This window comes from Hippichthys cyanospilos, chromosome 14, assembly GCF_059441005.1.
Source record: "Hippichthys cyanospilos isolate Australia breed blue-spotted pipefish chromosome 14, RoL_Hcya_1.0, whole genome shotgun sequence".
NCBI lineage: Eukaryota > Metazoa > Chordata > Actinopteri > Syngnathiformes > Syngnathidae > Hippichthys > Hippichthys cyanospilos.
Genome location: NC_142382.1, coordinates 4,218,837 through 4,238,116, shown reverse-complemented (window position 1 = coordinate 4,238,116; position 19,280 = coordinate 4,218,837). Strand labels below are relative to the sequence as shown.

At 38.4% G+C, this 19,280-nt stretch overlaps 3 protein-coding genes across 4 annotated transcripts; 1 reads left to right on the top strand and 2 right to left on the bottom strand.

The window, feature by feature from the left end:
• Window positions 1-109: 109 nt before the first annotated feature.
• Window positions 110-4,926, bottom strand: LOC148412617 (ras-related protein Rab-15-like). Its single transcript, XM_088433023.1, has 7 exons — window positions 4,680-4,926; window positions 3,948-4,008; window positions 3,816-3,876; window positions 2,971-3,048; window positions 2,796-2,885; window positions 1,796-1,861; window positions 110-1,738 (listed from the first exon to the last, which is right to left on the bottom strand). Exons 1-7 carry the CDS (start codon window positions 4,801-4,803, stop codon window positions 1,574-1,576), a joined length of 645 nt encoding a protein of 214 aa, XP_088289149.1. The 5' UTR covers window positions 4,804-4,926; the 3' UTR covers window positions 110-1,573.
• A 955-nt stretch (window positions 4,927-5,881) lies between these two features.
• Window positions 5,882-13,196, bottom strand: LOC148412616 (protein max-like). Of its 2 annotated transcripts, none has more exons than XM_088433834.1 (4): window positions 13,007-13,196; window positions 10,341-10,448; window positions 7,926-8,064; window positions 5,882-7,261 (listed from the first exon to the last, which is right to left on the bottom strand). In XM_088433834.1, exons 1-4 carry the CDS (start codon window positions 13,193-13,195, stop codon window positions 7,077-7,079), a joined length of 621 nt encoding a protein of 206 aa, XP_088289960.1. In that variant the 5' UTR covers window position 13,196; the 3' UTR covers window positions 5,882-7,076. The 2 variants fall into 2 exon arrangements, with proteins under 2 accessions (XP_088289960.1, XP_088289961.1); XM_088433835.1 differs by having other exon boundaries at window positions 7,926-8,049.
• A 1,300-nt stretch (window positions 13,197-14,496) lies between these two features.
• LOC148412615 (hepatic sodium/bile acid cotransporter-like) lies at window positions 14,497-19,239 on the top strand. The gene is made up of 6 exons (XM_088433413.1): window positions 14,497-14,850; window positions 15,708-16,122; window positions 16,262-16,466; window positions 16,913-17,091; window positions 17,992-18,191; window positions 18,298-19,239. Exons 2-6 carry the CDS (start codon window positions 15,755-15,757, stop codon window positions 18,387-18,389), a joined length of 1,044 nt encoding a protein of 347 aa, XP_088289539.1. The 5' UTR covers window positions 14,497-14,850; window positions 15,708-15,754; the 3' UTR covers window positions 18,390-19,239.
• Window positions 19,240-19,280: the final 41 nt, after the last annotated feature.

Here is a 19,280-nt window from a genome sequence, read left to right as displayed (position 1 = left end):
CAGATCATTAAATATTTACCATCTCCGATGGTCTTTGAGCACACGTGATGAAAAATGAACTCCCGGTGAAACCCGAACTCTCTCTCCATTGAAATTCATCCACGCCACGTGTATTACTTTTGGAACATTTATTTCATTCTGGAATATTTTTCATGACACTTTTTAAAAACATCCACTTAAAAAAAAGACATTGGTGGCAAATGCTTTATCGTCTTTGAACTCATTCACTGCCATTGACGGCTATAGACGTCAGAGAACCATTTTTACAGGAGCTGGCAATAATAAGTTAGCTCATTTGACAGCTCTATTAGTTAAAATTCATTTTAACTGGGCTGACAGTAAATGGGTTAACTCATTCAGTGCCATTGACAACTATAGACGTCAGACACATTTTAACTAAGCTAGCAGTGAATGAGTAAAGTGCAACGGCGACCATTTTAAAAAGAAAGTACAGCGAACCTCCGCATATTCGTCGTTTGTGATTCACAAAACCATGTTCCAGATTTCTGAGTTAAACTCATTTACTATAAAACTCACCTATTTGCTGTTTTGGAGCCATTTTTTTTGAAGGGGAAGACTACCAATAATGTTCCTAAGAATATTAACACGGGACTCTCATTAGGGGAAGTAAACCCCCCAAAATATTTCGAATAATATTTTCTATGCAGGCTCATGTGTCAAAATATGACATTCCAATTAATATTACACTCGAGGAATATGAATTTCACAGCAAAATTCACCTGTTATGTCCATCTCTCAGAGCAGCCATTTTGCCTTTTGCTGTTGATTAAAATTGTCATTACAGTTGCTCAGAGATCAGGTGATTACCAATCACAACTCAGCTTGCGAACATCACATGACCTCAGAAAAGAGGCGAGTTATGATTGGTTGTTACCAGATGATGTACTCTTCAGATGACAGCCAGTGACAAAATGGCCGCCCCCTGAGCTGGATTTATTTCATATTACACATTATTAATAAAAAATGTCATATTAGAAATCATAAGGATGCATCTGAGATGAAATAGTGAAGAAAATATTTTCATTCACTTCCCCTTTGGTTAAAAAAAATACTATTGACAATTCTATACTATCTTATTGACAAGAATCTATGTTGAAGTGAATGTGAAGCGCTTCCTTTGATCATCTGAAGAAAAAAAGATTTGCACCATCTAAAGGTATGTGTAAACAATGCCAAACTTCATTGGGTAGGGCATCAATTACTCTCAGATGTTCACAATTTCTAGCAGGGCTTGGTCCTTACCTCTACGAATACTAGGTGGTTCACTGTACCTCATTGAGGAAAAAAAACAAACATAACAGGTGGGGATCACATTGATTGCGTCTGTAAACAAGCCAAGCCTCAAGTTTCGCCGTTTAAATAATTCACGTCTTCCTCTCACTTTACTTTACACCCCGACAACGCATTATAAATTAACAAATTATAAATAGGATTAGAGAGCAACGGGATCGGTAGAGGTGAAAGTAGATGGGGCTAAAATGCCTACGGTCACCGATAAACCTTAAAAAAAAAGATTGGCGCAAATTAAATTAGAGAAAAGGGAGAAGGCGTTTTAAAAGATTCTGGCGCAGCCGCAGACTCTCCGAATACTGCTGATTTGATTTTGACCGCTTTCGTCCAGCCCGGCCTGGTTTAAATACTCATCCAGAGATCCCAGCAGGTTGTCCACGTCTCTCTTGTGAGCCTGCAGCACCAGCTCCGTCACTCGCTTGAATGACTGAAAGATAGATGAGATGATGTTCTCCATTGATTTTGGAGCTTGGTGATGGACTACCTTGTCGATGTTGTGGCTCGTGGACGCGCTGGTCTCGAAGAAGTCCATTCCGTACCTTTCTGCCAGCTGCAAAAGTGAGGTGGATATTCTCAGTCATTTTTGTAGAAATGAGCGGTTTAATGAGATGAAAAGTCAAATATATATATATATATATATATATATATATGTTTTTTTTTTCCTTTTGCACATTAGTCTACTACCACCACCAACTCTGATTTGAGCTGAATGCAAATAAAAGAACTGAATATATTTATTGTCATTGTATAGCTGGTAACAAAATTGGGAGTGCTGCTCCGATTGATGCACGATAAATAAATATGAATATATAGAATAAATATTATGCAATAAAAATCATTATTTCATTGAGTATAATAGTTATTTTCAGAGTTATTATTTTCTTATTATTCAAAGGTCTGGGGAAAAGCTTTGTGAGTCTGTTCATCCTGCTTTTATGAGCCGTTTTGAAAGCTGTGAATCTTTATTTATAAAATGAGTATATTTTAGTTTGGACATGAAAAAAAAAAGACAATACATTGAGTACAAACTATAAAAATACCTACTATAAAATGTTATCTTTATTTTATCTTCTCTTTCATTTGGAGCCTAATTGACTAACTAACTAGGATTTGATACATATAAATATATATACATATAAAAAAAATATAAATATAAATATAGGAACCGTGTTTGGTTCCTCAAACTTTTGACAAAAATTGATCTAGAACTACGGAATGCCTATAGAAAATTGAACAAGATGAAAAAAACTAAATACAATTCCATCATTGATTTAGAAACATTCTGAATCGAGTAATTTTAAAATATATTTATTTTTGTTAATAACTGTCAACCATGGGTACGTGAAGCCCTTTGCGACTCTTTTGGGATTAAGGCCTATAATCAAAAACCTTGACATAACTAAAGTTATTTGAGCATATTATCATCAGCTTATAATCATTCATGACACAAATAACATCGTGCCAAAAAGTGAGTCAATTCAAACCTTGCTTCCTTCTTCCTTCGTCACTCGCCTTCTGGGCTCTTCGTCAGATTTGTTTCCTACCAAAATTCTCTGCACCTTTTCTGGTGCATACTGTGAAACGGTAAAAAAAAAAGAAAGATGAGTGAGTTGTCATGTACTTTTTATCATTAAATGTGATTTTTTTTTTTTGGCTTACCTCATCAACGTCGGTGGCCCACTTGACTATGTGCTGAAAGGAGGACTCGCTTGTGATATCATAAACAAAGATGATACCCTGGGAGGAAAAAAAAAACAAATCATGGAAAAAAAAAATCATAGTGTACCTACATATTTACATATATCTCTTGCATGTCTGGTTAAGAAAAAAAAAAGATCTTTAGGATATGTTTCGATCTTTAAAGATGAAAGGTCGTATTGACGAATGAAAAATTGTAAGAGTTGCTCAGATTTGTTGAAATATGACCAAAAAAATAACACACATTGAATGGGAGACAATGGAAGGAAAGACCAGCTTGTTAACCATGCTGTGTCGCCCTCTGCTGGCCAGTGTGACTGCATGCATGTTGTCTGGACAACATGGCGTGCTTTAAATACAACCTGGGATACAAAACACATTTGCAGAACGCAGTTTTTCTAACGAAAAACTAACTAAATAAAAATGAATAAATAAAAAAACTCACTCAGCATCACAGGTGAACTATAAAAGTATGTACCTAAACCCACCGATCCCACCAGTAAATATGTTTCTATTTAGGTATTCTATCCCATTGTAAGCAGCCTGTTTCTGCCAATGAAAAACAAAGGAAAAAAGTATTTTTTTAGACTACTAAATTTATTTATTCGTTAATTTTAACTGTGGCAACTTTCCAAACTTAAACATAATTATTTAAATTAAAAAATGACATTCAGGCTTGGAAATGTTTGGAAAAAAATATTCATTTGAATTCCTTTCTGTTGATATGCAGAGCAGATCCAAGTAGGCAATTAGAAGGATTTCACAGAAGAAATATTAAATAATTCCCGTAGGTTTGACCAAGTCACCTGTGCACGCCTGTAGTACTGTTTGGTAATGGTCTGATAGCGTTCCTGACCGGCGGTGTCCCTGAAAACAACCAGAAAGAATCACATAGCCGAGCAAACAAAATAAATGAATCTAATTTCAAAGAAACTCACCACAGTTGCACCCGCACCTTGATTCCATCTATTTCTAATGTTTTCATTTTAAAATCCACACCTAAGGATAAAATTAAATTGCATTAATTAAATTGTGTATTGTAAAGAGTTTCAATATGGTAGCAAAGACAAAAGCCAAAAACAGTGGACTCAAATGAATTTTAATGTAAAACCCCTCACCAAAAAGTTATTTTTTTTTTCAGAAAGGCATGAACATTTCTTCAGATTTATCTGGTTTCATTTTAACTTAAAATTCAAACTGATGAAAAAAAAATCAATCGGGGAAAAACGAAAGGTGAATCGCGTTAGAGCGAGGGAACGTCGTCATTTCTCATATTTTAGGATGGGGGCTGATACTCAATTTCGGGGTGCTTGGAGACCAATAAAAATTAACTAGGAAGGCCTATGGCAATTGCAATGACAAATGTTTTGACAAACTAAACATCTCGCCCAACACACCCTCTCACACATTGGCTCTCGCTCTCTCACAACTCACGAACACCCGGGGGCGGTCATTACTACTAAACCTGCCGGGCCAACAAGTAAAGCCACTTTTCCCCACCTCACAAAAAGTAAACATGACTTCACGCGAAAAAATACTTAATGGCAGCTGACATTCCGATTTCACAAACGAGTAATATTAATACTTTTTATGTCGACGGGTGGTTTTAATTAACAATTTCAGGGAGAGTCGTCAAACGAGTCAAATCACTTTTCTTCTCATTTCCTTACCGATGGTGGAGATATGTCCAGTATCGAACTCCTTGTCCGTGAAGCGGCGCAGCATACAAGTTTTTCCAACGCCGGAATCCCCGAGGAGGAGGATCCGGAACAAAATGTCATACTGCTTTGCCATGACCGAGTGTTTAAGAAAAAAAAAAAAACACTTTTAAATGACAAGGAATGAGTCTTTCATGTTTAGCATTCACCTGACGTCTTCGCTAATTATGCTGCTGACACTTGTATGATTCAAGTCAGCTGGGAAATTCTGCTTTCCGGTGAGAGCGGCGTTTATGATAAACCCGTAAAATGTGTGATAGTTTGGGTTCTTGAGAAAAGCGTACACATAAACGCTCGTTTGTATTTTAATTACATTAGCATTCATTTGTTGATCAAGCAAACACATTATTTTTTGCGGCCGAATGCTGAGTCACCAGTTAAAAGTGACAGCACCACTGGTATGGTAGAAAATCCCATGATCTATGAACGTAACAAAGCAAACACGCTTCATCCTTCTAGGATTGCTTTGGGGAAGTTTAAGTTGTTTACTCAGAACTAATTTGTATTAATGCTCCTTTAAAGAAACTTTAAATTCACAACGTGCCGTTTCAAATAGACATGACGTGTAAATCCCTCACATTCCATGTTGTCTGTACAGTCACCACCTGGAAAAGTCACTTTTTTTAAACAAAGCCTAAACTATATTATTGATTTAAATTTGACGCATCATTTGATAGGAACGTCAACCCCATTTTCAAATTGTATTTTACAAAAATATGTTTGATTCCACCCCACTTATTCTAAACGCAGAATTATGGTTATTATTGTGTATTTAGAATATGAATTAATCAACAAAATCAAGCCATTTTTTCTAGCTAAAGGGCGGCCATTTTGCCGCCCAATTATGACATCACAACAATCCCGGTACATCCTTTTTCTCACCTGTTATTACCAGAGCAACCATGACGTCATTTTAATTGTCAAAGTTAATTGCATTACAACAAAACACTATACATCATTGAAATGACCTAGGTGTCCTCTACTGGGACACAAAGATTTAGTACCGTAGCTTGAGTCAAAAGATATATCCCAAAAACAAATGTCCACGACAGTGGACACAAATGAATAGGCTGGCTCTCATGAGGCTGCATTATTTCCAAAAACAGAACCGATAAAACCTGGGCCACAGGAACACAAACACATTAAGTCAGAAATACATCCGAGAAGGATAAAACTTTTATTCAAGGTACGTCTTAACTTGCAAGACACCCGTTGGCAGTATGTACAACATACCTGTAATTTCCATGGAATGGAACAAACAAATATTGATTACATACACACTCATTTACCTCTTAGAAAAGGGGAGGAAAAAAAATAGCGAAAGAAACGTTCCCAGCACAGGCAAAAATATTCTTAGGGAAGTTTTTTTGTCTTTCATTTTGGATTGGATTACATCCTCCAGAGACACAGCCTCATCATTTGTGTCCACTTTGTCTCAGCAAGACGGCAACGTTATTTGTGCTCCCGGCAAAACATCATTGGGAAGGCCAGAATGTCCTCGACGCTAGGACTTAGTACGGTAGCTCCGATGTGAGAAAAAGATATCAAGCAAGAACAAAGGTCCACTACATTGGACGCAAAAGAATAGACTGGGTCTCAGGAGGATAAAATACATACAGAACCAGGAGTTTATTCCTAAAAATAAAGTTGAACTTTATTGTGTAACATTCAGTATCGATTAGGTGCTTATTATTGGTCTGGTAAGAATAATAATTACAAAAAAAAAGGGAAATAAAATGGTTGAATATGCAATGGGGCAAGCCATTAAAACAGAACATTTGTCCTTTCCAAGCCCAAAACATGACATCGATCTTGGAGGTACACTATAAATAAGGTTGATCTTGAGTCCACAAAACACTTTCAAAACACAAATTTTCAGGCAAACTGAATAAGTTGATTTTGCATAACATCACATTCTTCTAATAGAAAAAAAAAAAGAAATAAGATCAACTATTCCCAATCAAAGGTTTTTATCGAAGCAACTTCTCGAAATAATGTTCGACCTAACGCCTCATACTTAGTCGTCTCCACATTCCTTTCAATTAAGGTCAGTGTGAGGTTTGGAAAGTCCTTCAAAACTGCAGAGCTGCCTCTTTTTTTATGGGGGGGTACGCTGGGACACAAGGAGAGAGGAGTGACAGGATGCTGAGGAAGGTCGAAGCATTTTATACACAATATATAGCACCTCTCTCACGCAGTCTTCCACCTCGCCTCCTGATTGACTCGAGCGAGAAGAAGGCGGGGCTAAGTGCACACAGCTAAGAGGAGTTTCAGGCTGGTGGGCAACAAAACAAAAACAACAAGGAAAGAACAAAAAAAAAAAACAAAAACAAAAGTCAGTCGGACAGTCTAGCTGGGCTCCACGCGCAGCCTCTTCCTGGTGGGAGGCTCCTCGGGCTCCGATTCCGAGCTGGAGTCGGAGCCGCCGTCGAAGGCCGACACGGCGCTCCCTTTGCGGTTGGTGTACAGGCTGCTGTCGGAGGAGTAGTTGCCCTGCAGCTGATTGTTGCCCTTGGCCTTCTCTAGAGCGCGCACTGCAATTAAAAAAAAAAGATTAATGGGGCGTGGCGCCGCCAGGACCGTGTGAGGCGTAGCTAGTGAAACCTCCAAGGTGGAGGGAAAAGCCGTTCTGGAACGTTGCTTAGGCGGAACTGTGCCAATCTTGTACAACTTTACTAACGGGCAATGCTTTGGTTACCTTGGGGTACTTTTAAAATAGGTGTTGCATTGTATGATAAAACAAAAAAGAGAAGTGCTTAGTGATGGGAAAATGAAGCCTCATGAGGCACTTTGGATCATTTTCCTCCTCTAGATGGCACTCTTGCTTTCAGGACGCGCTGAAAATGACATCACATGTGCTCAAGGCTCATCTAACGACCAATCACAGATCACTTTGTGTTTCCGGGTTTTCTCATACGACGTTCGCAAGCTGAGCTGTGATTGGTTATTAGCTGAGCGCATGTGGCACACTGTGTTAAAGACACCTCAATGCATTCAAATTAGGCAAACTTAATGAGCGGCAATGTAAGATGGCCGCCCGTGGTTTCACTTCTCACAAAGGGGAATAACGAGACATTAGCATTCCAGCAGCTTAAGTCATAAAGCCATTCCTTGTGATGTCACATGACTTCCCCGTAAAAATATCGATAAAGGGGGCGGTTCCACTGTATTCTGGCGCATTTCTCACGGTGCACAAACCTTGCTGCTCCAGCAGTGCGTTCTGCTTCTTTAAATCGTCGATGTCTTGCTGGTGGGTGTGATTTTTTCGTCTCATGTATTGAATGTACTCGGTGGCTTTGTCGAGAATCTGGGCTCGGGAAGCCTGTTTAACAGAGCTCTGTCAGCAGACAATTTCAGAGAGACATGAAGCGTGATGCAGTGGAAACAGTTTCAATACAATCACAGTGTGCAATCATCTGACTATTTAGCAGACGCGTCTACTCAAATTAAAACAAGTCGTCGAGCGTGATACATTGAACGTCGTCTTCTACAAATTGACATTGCTCTTGGCAACCATTAAATACCAGGGGTCCTCTAGCAGAGATGGAACTCAAAAAAACGACATTAGTGCTAACTTATACGTCATATTCAAACTAAATATGTGACAAAAAACACTGAAGGGCAAATGAAACACTAGTCACATGTCCAAATCGGTTAATCGACAAGTAATCGATTAGCAAATTAGCCGACAGCTCTTTTAATAATACACAAAGTTTGGCGCCATTGTTTGAATTTAAATTATTGTATTCTTTTGATTTAAACCCCTCAGCAGTAATTATTCTGATTTCTGTAGTCTTTTGTGATTTCTGTAGACTTTCTTTATGTTCAATCAAAACAAGACATTAGCAAACATCAGCTCTTGCGTTGGAAAACCACCACTGAAGCGCAAACTCAATCAGTTTCAAAACATTTGGGGAGTATATCAACCTCTCGTGTGGCATTGCTTAATTGTTGTTTTTCCCCCATTAAACAAGAGAAAAGAAACGGAAATTTGGTAAAATAATTTAGCAATACGCTTCAAAGCAAAATAAAACGTTAGCAATTTATTCGATGACATTATCGTCAGAAAAATCTATTAAAAAATATTAGATTGTGACAGCCCCATAGACGGGGGGGAAAAAATTGAATTTGTGGATACCAACTCCAGTGTGGATCTACTGTATAAAAAAGTATGAAAAATAGTAAATAGTGTCGAAAGGTTGTGCCTTTTGAGCCGTGTGACCTCATATTTCACTTATCAATGATTTCATTAGGGGCCAATTGGAACCACAAAAAATGTAATGTCGCTACCGCTCATAACCGAGGACCCCCGTTAAACAATAAGCATTTGCATTCACGTGCATGACATAATCAAAACAACATTTACAATGTCAACTGTTGTAAACGATAATGACCATTCCATGGTTTTACCCACATTTTATACATTATTATTTTTGGGGGGTACCAGTTTGTGCATTTGAAGGAAATATCACTCAGTATGCAAACTTCAATCCCAATAGTCTTTTGTAAAGAATATAAGGCAAAAATTAAGTATGACTGTACCACCATTGCAAGGGCAAAGTGCCATCTTGTGCAGTGCATCCAGAATTTATTTACAGCACATTCAAGTACTGGGCTGTAAATACTTCACAGTAGATATGAAATGTCTAGACAACCATGTCCAAATGCCAGTATGTTGTGTGAAACAAAAAATAAGAAATAAAAAGAAGACCAAAACTTCTAAACTTGTCTTCTATGAACTCATTTACTGCTATTGATGGCCATAGACATCAAAGATCCATTTTTACTGGCCTGGAGATTAACATTGCTGCTATTAGTCTAAAATTCAAACTGTGCTGGCAGTGAATGGGACCTGCAATCTGTATAAGAACTGATAATAAAATAAATAATCGTGAAGGTATGTTTAGATTCAATTATCCAATCACATTAAAAACTAGGTTAGTTATTGCAAAAACGGCTCTGATTACACCCCCCCCCCCCAAAAAAAAAATGAAAAGACAAACCAAAAAAAAAACAACAGTTCAGACGTTCTAGTAGGATTTTCCTAACTTTTTTTTTTCTTTAAGTAACTCTAACCCTTGCTTTTATGCAGCTGGAAGGTCATTTAAAAGAGGCCTTTATTCAGCTTTTTTCGGTAGTAAAGTTATTTTGTGTGTCTAGTTAATTTGATAACAATATTTCTTTCACGTACAATTAATACCTTTAAACATATATTTTCCACTTGATATGAACTAAAAATAACATTTACGATCAGGGCTCAGGTCCTGACCTATCACACGTCACTCGTCTGTTTAATGTTTGGTCACGTGACATTCAAACTACGCTCTGATTGGTTGTTACTGGAGTCCTGAGTATACCTGATGTCATTTTCAGTCAACGGCAAGTGGGCAAATGTCCTTTTAAAAGGATTGGACGTAATAAATACATGAGTCATTATTGACAAAATATTAACTTTTTTGGCATAGTTCTGAACATGAAAGGCAAGGCCTTTGACGAAACAGCTTGTGACTTCCGCTCATCGGTTCTATTTGCATGACTTATCTATTGACTTTGGTGTGGGTCAACTTTTCAAGTTTTTAGTGTTTTCCTGAGGGTGCGTACGGTTCCCCTCACCTTCTCTCCTTGCAGTGCAGGCACAGAGTCTCGTAAACCGTGAAAGCTGTCTTTGATGTGGTCTCTGCGTTTGCGCTCCAGCGCGTTGTGATGTGCTCGCTTGTCTGCCTGCAACGACAAGGGGAGGCATCGTTCACTCGCCCGGGTGCATTCGGCATCCGAGGCATTCCTCACATAGGGGTGCCAAAAGCAAATTTGTAATATGTCAACGGAAAAAAAACCCAGCAGAGCAAGATTAGCGGAGACGATATCTTAGCACGGGAATTCTCGCCGTGCGCAGGCAATGACTTGTATTTACAATTACTACCGATTACTTTTACGATGCCTGTAACAGACAAAGTCATATTACATTATTTCCTCTGAGCAAAATTTCCTGTTTTTGAATGAGCATTGAAATTTAGTTGCGGCCTACTGAACTGTGTTACAAGACTTCCACCCACCATGTTACAGTAAATTAAGGGTTTTATTAAAAGGTTATTAGATGTACCACATCAATTTTTTTTTAATTTAGAGTGCAAAAAATATTTAAGATCACCATGCAATTATTTAAATCCTTCAAGATACATTTTGTGTTCAACTGAACAGGCCAAAGTGTTATTTCAGTATGTGAGATTTTATGGATGGTAAGGAGTGGCGTCACAAAAGATCTTATTCAAATCCAAGCAATGATTGTTAAATCTTTCAAGTAACGAGACTTATAATTCTCTGCGGCCACTAAAACTTTGTCTACATTTCTACAATGACAGCTTTATCATGTCAATGAAATGAGCATACAAAAATTCCAGGTATGGGAGAACATCGGCCTTCTGCAGCTACCTCCATAATCACCTTACCTGGTTGGGCATTATTTTTCCAATTTTCCTAAGCTCAGGAGAAGAATCAAGGGGACCGATTTGGAAGACTGACATGAAGATGTGCGCGATGACAGAGTTTAGGAAGATCAAAGAAGAATCCTCAAACAGAGTTCAAAGAGGAAAGTGGTGCTTGGATTGGAAAAATATCATGTGACACCAGTCCAGTGCTGGAGGTTTCCTGACATAACTCTTTTTGTGACAATTTTACAATTTTGTCTGGTGGCGTACCATGAGATTCTTACAATATCAATCAAAAGTTTGGAAAAAAAAACACTACATTTCCCACTCTAAGCCACTACTTTTTTCTCACACTTTGAACCCTGCGGTTTATATTCCAATGAGGATTATCTGCAGTTTTTTTTTTTTTGTAATTAGCCTCCAAGAGCAATCTCACAGGAAACAAAGGGAGACAGATAAAGACGGTAAGCATTAATTTTGAGTTTGAACTGCTATTTCAGTGCTCCACTAGTAAACACAATCAGGCATATGTTACTGTTGTGTTAGTTCGGTATTCTAACAGATCAGAGTGTATCGGTGTTATGCTGAAAATGTCAGTATAATCAAGTGCAGTTTGTAGCCCGAAAAATAAGGTGCTGAGAAAATAGCAATACGCATAAAGCTGCTATCTGTGCAGTGTCTATTTTGGAGGATTTAAATGATAAAACATGTTTTGATTAACATCGTGACTGAAGCGTTAATCTGCACTGATATTTTTAAGTAAGTAATATACTAATTTGAGGGTGTTTCCAAACTTTTGACTGGTAATGTAAAATATTAAAATTTGGCTTAACAATGGTTGGGAAACTGCTTTTAAAAGGTGTGTACATCACGTCAAGCGATGAACGCTTGACAGGCCTGCAAGCAGTTGTGTGGCTTTATGAGCAGCAGCTTAAACAAGTGAGGGGGGAGGGGGAATCCATGAAATCCACAGAGATATAACCAGATCGAGAATGTCGTATCATTTCACAACCATGCATCAACTCAGACATCGTTGATAAAACAATGACGCGCTATTGGAAATCGATCTGTTTCGACAGCATTGCAAAAAAATTATGTTGCATTTTGCTAAACTGGCTGCAGGGAAGCACACGCAAATGCGATTAAAATATCACGACAATGTTTTCTAGGGTCAAATTAACGTCACAGGGTGCTAATCGACGATTTATTAACTGAAAATTAAGAAGCAGGGTTAGCAATACACGCCAATAATTCAACGGAAGACGCAGCACGCCATGTCTGTTTTTTTAAGCCCCTGTAGCGACAGGCTAGCAATGTGGGTCACTGAATATTAGTCGAAAGATCCTTCTTTCGTTTGTAACAAAGCTGGGTTCGTTTTTTCGTTTTAGAAAAAGCCCATCCGGTCAGTATGAAGTGGGTACTTGAATGACGTAATAAAGAACCAAGGAAAGTTAACCCTCTTCGATGGCCTGACCTTGCTCTCGTGGAGATTAGTAGTTTGTGCATTGCACGTTCTACCGAGTGCTAAGTGATAGTTAAAACTTTTATTTTTGTATGCAATTGATTATACTCCCGGAATAAAGTAATAAGCAGCAAGGGAACGTTTACATTAAAACATTGAATTTGAAGAATCTAGTCGACGCCGTCATTGCACCTTGAGCATTCTCCGAGATTGGAATAACAGGCAAAACCCATTATGACTTGAAATACGTTTTTTTCCCCCAAAAAAAACAGTTTTCGAAATTCGTCATTTTACCTTACTAGCTAACCTGGCTAACTCGCCCCGAGCAGAATACGGCGACAAAGTTGCTGCCTAGCTAGCTGCCTTTTAAGGGGGGAAACTGAGGCACATACATCGCTGTCGACTTCGATGTCATCGTTCTCGCTCATTCTTCGGTAAAGGGGGAATGCGAAAAGAAAACAAGCAGCTGTCAAAACAAAAGCGGCGGTGAGCGGAGGCAAAATAAAAATCCTGCGTGAGGCTCTGCTTACAGCAGAGACATGACGATGAACGGTTACTTCACACGTGATTCGCCTACACATGGATCAGAAAACACACACAGCGCACGCGCGGGGGAAACAGTAGATTTTTGGGTAATGTAGTTTACTTGTACACAATTCTCCGATGTGTGCCGTCGCAATGTCAGGTTTTAAACACTATTACCCACAATGCCACTGGGTTGGACGTGCCCACTGATGTATCCCGTTATCTTCCTATAACAGCTTGCAAGCTGTAAATATAGCACATTTATGATAAATGCATCCTGAAATTGCCCGTTATCAATATGTAGTCATCAAGAAGCAAAACTTTATTTAGAAAGTCAAGAATTACGGGTGCATGTTGCCTGCTGATTAACAAGTCACATTTTATAAATAGGTCCCTTGGAAGTTGTGACTGTGTGGCGTTACAAGACCACTGGGGCAAATTGTAGCTTGTTTGACACAATAACACGGCTCTTCTCGCTATGATTATGAGACCAGATGGTGGCCTGGCTCGCTCTGAGTTGCCCTCCCCCACTCACCATCCCTGGACGTTGAAACAGCATAAGACACAAATATGCACTATTATCATGAACTTTGTATAGATGGTGGATATCACAAAAATCTCGTCAGGAGTTGTGCCCCGGCCTTCATTGTGGACTTATTGCTACATAGGGGAAAGCAATATAAAAACTTTGATAAAACTATGCTCAATATGAATCCACTAATCTAAACACGACATTCTGATTAACATTGTGATATATTAAGTAGCAAAAATGTTTATGATCCAATACAGGGAACAGCCATCTTGCCTTGATGTCAACTTAAAATGACATCACAGTTTGCTCATTGCTCACCATGCAAACGTCACATGACCTAATTACCTCAACCTTGAGCAACTGTGATGTCATTTTCAGGAGTCAGCAAATGACAAAATGGCCACCCTCAGATGCAAAACAAACAGGTAGATTTCATTGCTTAATTCACATTCCATAAACAAAATTTTGACTAGTTTCTTTGTTATTGTTTATGACATTAAAGTATTGCACAAAAAGCTTTTGGGTTGACTTTCCAATATATATACACACAAATACACACACAGTTTATAAAGTCAATTGCTGAGAAGCATTGAAATAGTGGTCCCTTTAATTTGTGCCTAATCTCTACCATGCTAGTAAAGATTATGCAGCCACCACATTAGAGCTCTTTAGTCCCTCATGTGAGTCGTAACTAATGTGTTTGTTTATAAAGCATCCTGTTCAAAAGACAAAAGATGCCAAGTCCTAGAGTATACTGTAGCTGCATAGTTGCATAATATTAATGGGCCTCTGTTTGCACATGCACCTCTTGCAACCCATTATGAATGCGGGCCTCTTTAGGGGTACAGCGAACTGGATTATTCCAGAGGTCTGATTAACAGGAAATCAGAGCTGGAGACTCATGCAGCATTTCTGAAGAAGGTCGCACTCGCAACTAACCGGAATTTCATGAAAATTTCTAAAGACGGGACAAAAACAAACCAGCTGTATGAGGTGTAGCGTTTCAAAACGAGGTTTGAGTTTCTCTGCAGTCTGCAGCAGCGCCACCATGTTGCCATGGAGCCACATGACACAGGAGGGAGGGTTCCAGTCTGGCCACAAAAGAAGAGGAGCAAAACAGGGATGCAAACAAGGAAATCAAACTTGGATTTGTTGGAAGGAGTTTGGATTTGTTTGAAGGTAGGAAATCTGTTCAATCCTTGTATTAACGCTGAGTAAAATGAAGATTTTGTGTTATTATAAACAAAAAACAGTAAAAAAATTGATGTGTAAGTTTTTTTTACAACCTGTTTATCCATTTTAAAAACCTAATTTACATTCTCAAGCAAAAATTCCATGGTTTTCTTTAGGAAAAATCTTTTTTCTTTAGAATGAAGCCATGTGAATAATCAGTCGGGCAAAATAAATATTTTAAAAGCAAAGTTCACAAAACTGCAAAATGATCCCTAGATAACTAATCCGATGTGGATCATCAAGTTGTGTGGCATTTTAATCCCAATTAAGCTCCGGCGATTGCATGAATAAACACAAATGCCCCTTTCGTCAGGCTGTCTAAAGTTCCTGTGAACGCCATTTACAAATGATTTGCAGCAGGGTAAAAGAAACTAAAAAAAAATCAGTAATCACATAGGATTTTAAATGCAGGTTAAAAACTAGTCAGCCCTTTTTGTTGAGTCAGTTTAATTGTACTTTTTATTGGTAATGTCTTTCCTTGTGAATTTGAACGTTTTATTTCTTTCTTTCCACTTCATTTTTTAAGCCCTAAAACATTCATTCTTTTTTCCACCGGCGCCTCTAAATTGTTCATAGTTGTGAATATTAGTGTGAAAGGTTGTTTTATATTGTATATGTTCCTTGTGATTGGAAAAAAAGGGGCCCTCAAACGGAACCTTGGGGAACACCAGAGGTGAATGAATGGTCTTGCAGGAATTCTTGAAAAATTGCATGATTGGTCACTTAGAAAGGATGTAAATTACTTTCTGTATGTAAATTTAATGTAAAAAGTCATTGAAATAACAGTTCACGTTGTGTGTTAGGTGAATCACATCTCAAAGTATAACGAAGCATTTCGGTGAGATCTACAATGAACGTGACAGACGTTGACGATGAAGGCAACATGTCTATCAATGGGACTATGAACATTTTGAATATACCTACACCCCTCAACAATGCCATCAACACTTTCACCGTCATCATCCTCTTCATCACCATGATATCCCTCGGATGCACCATGGAGATTTCCAAAATCAAGAGCCATCTGCTCAAACCTAAGGGTGTAGCCATCGCCATGGTAACCCAGTTCGGTATCATGCCCCTGACTGCGTTTACACTTGCCAAATCACTGAAGATGGATTCTATGAAGGCGGTGACTGTGCTCATATGCGGCTGCTGCCCTGGCGGAAACCTATCAAACATCTTCACCTTGGCCCTAAAAGGCGACATGAACCTCAGGTAGGGAAATAGTCATTTAAGTTGAAGTTAGCGAGAGTTTTTAAACACCCTGCCTCCGTTTATAAAAAAAAAAAAAAACACTTTCTAAAGCAGATTTTCTGTAATGTCCCTTTTAAAATCTTTTCATTTTCTCCTGTAGTATTGTGATGACCACATGCTCCTGCATTGCAGCATTGGGTCTGATGCCCCTGCTTCTTCTGATCTACTGCCAAGGGTTCAATGGCCTGGAGAACGCAGTGCCATACATGGGCATCCTCAGCGCTCTTACCTTCACCCTGGTGCCTTGCGGCGTTGGCATCCTGCTCAATCACTACAAACCAAAATATACACCCGTGTTGCTGAAAGTAAGATCACTTCTTTCGTTTTGGTTTGCTAATAAAACCTTGATATAATGCTGGAATTTTCAATGTCATGAAGCAAAGTGTGTTTTATCAATGAGGTTTATCTTTTCAAATGGAAAATTTGGAGGAACAGGAAGTTCTCAAGGAATATATCATCCCCACATGTTCTCAGATAATTAAAGCCAGGTTTGCAAACAGGAACAGATATTTTCACATAAACCTAATACTCTGTTAGAAAACAGCACCAACACAACAGTAACACAGATACATTTTATTTACTTGTGGAGAGTGTTAAAATTACTCCTGTTCCCATTGCTTTACTTTTAAAAAAGAATCAAAATTTTGCCTATGTCTCATTTAATGTTGGTAAACAGAGGTATGCGTTTTTAAAAATACGATATGACAAGATTTATTGGAATTGCATAAACTATGCTTTATTTTGTCAACAGTCTGGCCTGACCATTCTGATCATCTCCGGCATCATTGTGTTCTCTTTGTCTGGTGTGGTGGTAAAAGACATGCTATGGATGATTCTGACCGCCGATGTTATGGCCGTGGCAGCTCTGATGCCCCTCATCGGCTTCATGCTGGGATACGCCATGTCCGCCATATGTAGACTCAGCCCAAAGTAAGTTTGGTAGATCCACAATTGTCACCATCACCAAAAAAAACAACAAACAGGTTTTCCTAACACACTCGCAGGGTAGCTGTGGATTTTTAGAAGATCTGATACTTTTACACATGGTTTTGGGTCAGATGTTTGGGGTAGTGTTGTAGTTTTCAAGATCAGTCTTGATTTGAAGACTGATCCCGAGACCACTTTTAGGGGTCTCTGTCTTATCTTGGTGTTTTTGGTGTTTTTACCTCCAAAAGTCTAATTCTTGGTCTTGTGTTGGTATCGACCTCCAAAAGTCTTGGGATTGTCTCATCCTTGATCCCTGAAAGTTTTGGTTGCGTCTCATTCATCAACTCCAAAAGTCTTGGTCTTGTCTCAGTTTTAACATCCCAAGGTCTTGGTCTTGTCTTAGTCTGTACCGATATTATTCCTGGTCTTGACTTCCCATAGTCTTGGCCTTGTCTCAGCCTCGATCGCCGAAAGTCTTGGTTTTGTCTCAATCTTTAATGCTAAAAGTCCCAATCTTGTTTCAGTCTTGACCTCCGAAAGTCTTGGCCATGTTTTGGCCTTGATCTCTGAAAGTCTTGGTTTTGTCATGGTCTTGACCTTCAAAAGTCTAAATCTTGGTCTTGTCTCAGCCTTGATCACCCAAAATCTCAGTCTTGTCTCAATCGTCACCTCCAACAGTCTTGGTCTTATCTCAGGCTGCCCATTTTGGGCAAGTGGTTAGAATGTCTTCCACACAGTTCTGGAGTTTGAATCTTGGTACTGGGTATCCTGTTTTGGGGGTCATTTGACTTTAGCCAAGTGGTGCTATCAAACATTTATCTTTATGAAAAACACCCTTCAAGTTGTTGTCCCAAGAATCATACTGAACAGTAAATGCTATCAATCTTTCTGTACCGAATCCAGATGCAGCAGGACCGTTTCCATGGAAACAGGATGTCAGAATATCCAGCTGTGTTTGACCATCTTGAAGGTGGCCTTTCCTCCAGAAGTTATCGGGCCCATGTTCCTTTTCCCGTTGCTTTATTACACATTCCAGTGCACCGAGGCTCTACTCCTGACCGTGTGCTTCAGATGTTACCAAATGGTCAAACCGCCAGCTGAGGGTAAATATCACAGCTTCATGTGTGATTTTGTGGAAAGGGAAGATGGGTGCTTGTAGTTTGAACAGTTTATAGTTTTATTTTCTCTAATATTGTTGCATTCTTACAGAAAAAAGAATCTCTACGGATGTCAATGTGAAGCAAGACGAGGCGAAACCATCTCAGTGTCTGGAAAGCTTGAAAGAAAATAACCAAACATGATAACCTCATGGACTTTTCTTTGGATCACACCAAAAACCAGTGATTTTGGAAAGTATTTTCTTCACTTTTTTTCTGTATTTTGTTGTAGTGATATTCCAAAATGGAATACAGAAAATTCTCGTCCATCGTGAATTCCGGATTCACAATACTGCACTTAAAAAAAAAATAAATCCTTGATTTAGGGCACAATTCCACTGACGACCATTAGATGGCGAGTGACTTTAATTTGATCCTGTAAATTTGTCAGAAAGATTGTAAGCAATAGGTACAGTATTCCAGCTCATCATATATTTTTTGGAGATGCCAATTCTCTTCAATCCTTCTTTTAATACTTACTGTACACAAATCACTGGTTCAAGATTAATTTGATAATGCTCATAATAACCATGATTTTTGTTACATTAGGAGATGAGTTGAATTTTCTATTTTGGAAAAAAATGGAAATGTTTACTATAAACAGAGGGATTGTTACACTTTGTACATTGTTTATTCTTTTGTAACGCTCAGATTAATGTCCTTAGAGCTTTTGCAATGGATTGCATGGTACAAATAATTATTATTATTTTTTTTTAAAAAACGACTTTTTTTTCTTGCACAACTTCCTTGTGTTGCGGATCTAACATTTGCTTGTAAAAAATTCGATTTGCTTTGTTTTGTTTGACAGGTCTTCAGATTGACCTCATCAATGAATTTCATTGTATAAAGTTCGGTTTTATGCATAATAAATGATGACATCAATGTTACGTTTATAGAATTGTTGTAAATGGCTAGAATACATACATGTAAAACATGTAAAAGTTCAAATGAATTAACTATGAGACAAAAAATAAAATGTTCGTCCCGAAATTGATCATGGCCTGGTATAAAATGTTGTGTAGTGAAATTATGCAG

Excerpts from the sequence above, each read along its gene's own strand:
- LOC148412615 (XM_088433413.1), top strand. The coding sequence starts at position 15,755 with ATGAACGTGACAGACGTTGACGATGAAGGCAACATGTCTATCAATGGG. Across the intron at positions 16,467-16,912 it reads ATACACCCGTGTTGCTGAAA|TCTGGCCTGACCATTCTGAT; the intron begins GTAAGATCACTT and ends TTTTGTCAACAG. Across the intron at positions 17,092-17,991 it reads ATATGTAGACTCAGCCCAAA|ATGCAGCAGGACCGTTTCCA; the intron begins GTAAGTTTGGTA and ends TACCGAATCCAG.
- LOC148412617 (XM_088433023.1), bottom strand. The coding sequence starts at position 4,803 with ATGGCAAAGCAGTATGACATTTTGTTCCGGATCCTCCTCCTCGGGGAT. Across the intron at positions 3,877-3,947 it reads AAGGTGCGGGTGCAACTGTG|GGACACCGCCGGTCAGGAAC; the intron begins GTGAGTTTCTTT and ends GGTTGTTTTCAG. Across the intron at positions 2,886-2,970 it reads GGGCCACCGACGTTGATGAG|TATGCACCAGAAAAGGTGCA; the intron begins GTAAGCCAAAAA and ends ACCGTTTCACAG.
- LOC148412616 (XM_088433834.1), bottom strand. The coding sequence starts at position 13,195 with ATGTGTAGGCGAATCACGTGTGAAGTAACCGTTCATCGTCATGTCTCT. Across the intron at positions 10,449-13,006 it reads ACATCGAAGTCGACAGCGAT|GCAGACAAGCGAGCACATCA; the intron begins GTATGTGCCTCA and ends TTGTCGTTGCAG. Across the intron at positions 8,065-10,340 it reads CTGCACTGCAAGGAGAGAAG|AGCTCTGTTAAACAGGCTTC; the intron begins GTGAGGGGAACC and ends GTCTGCTGACAG.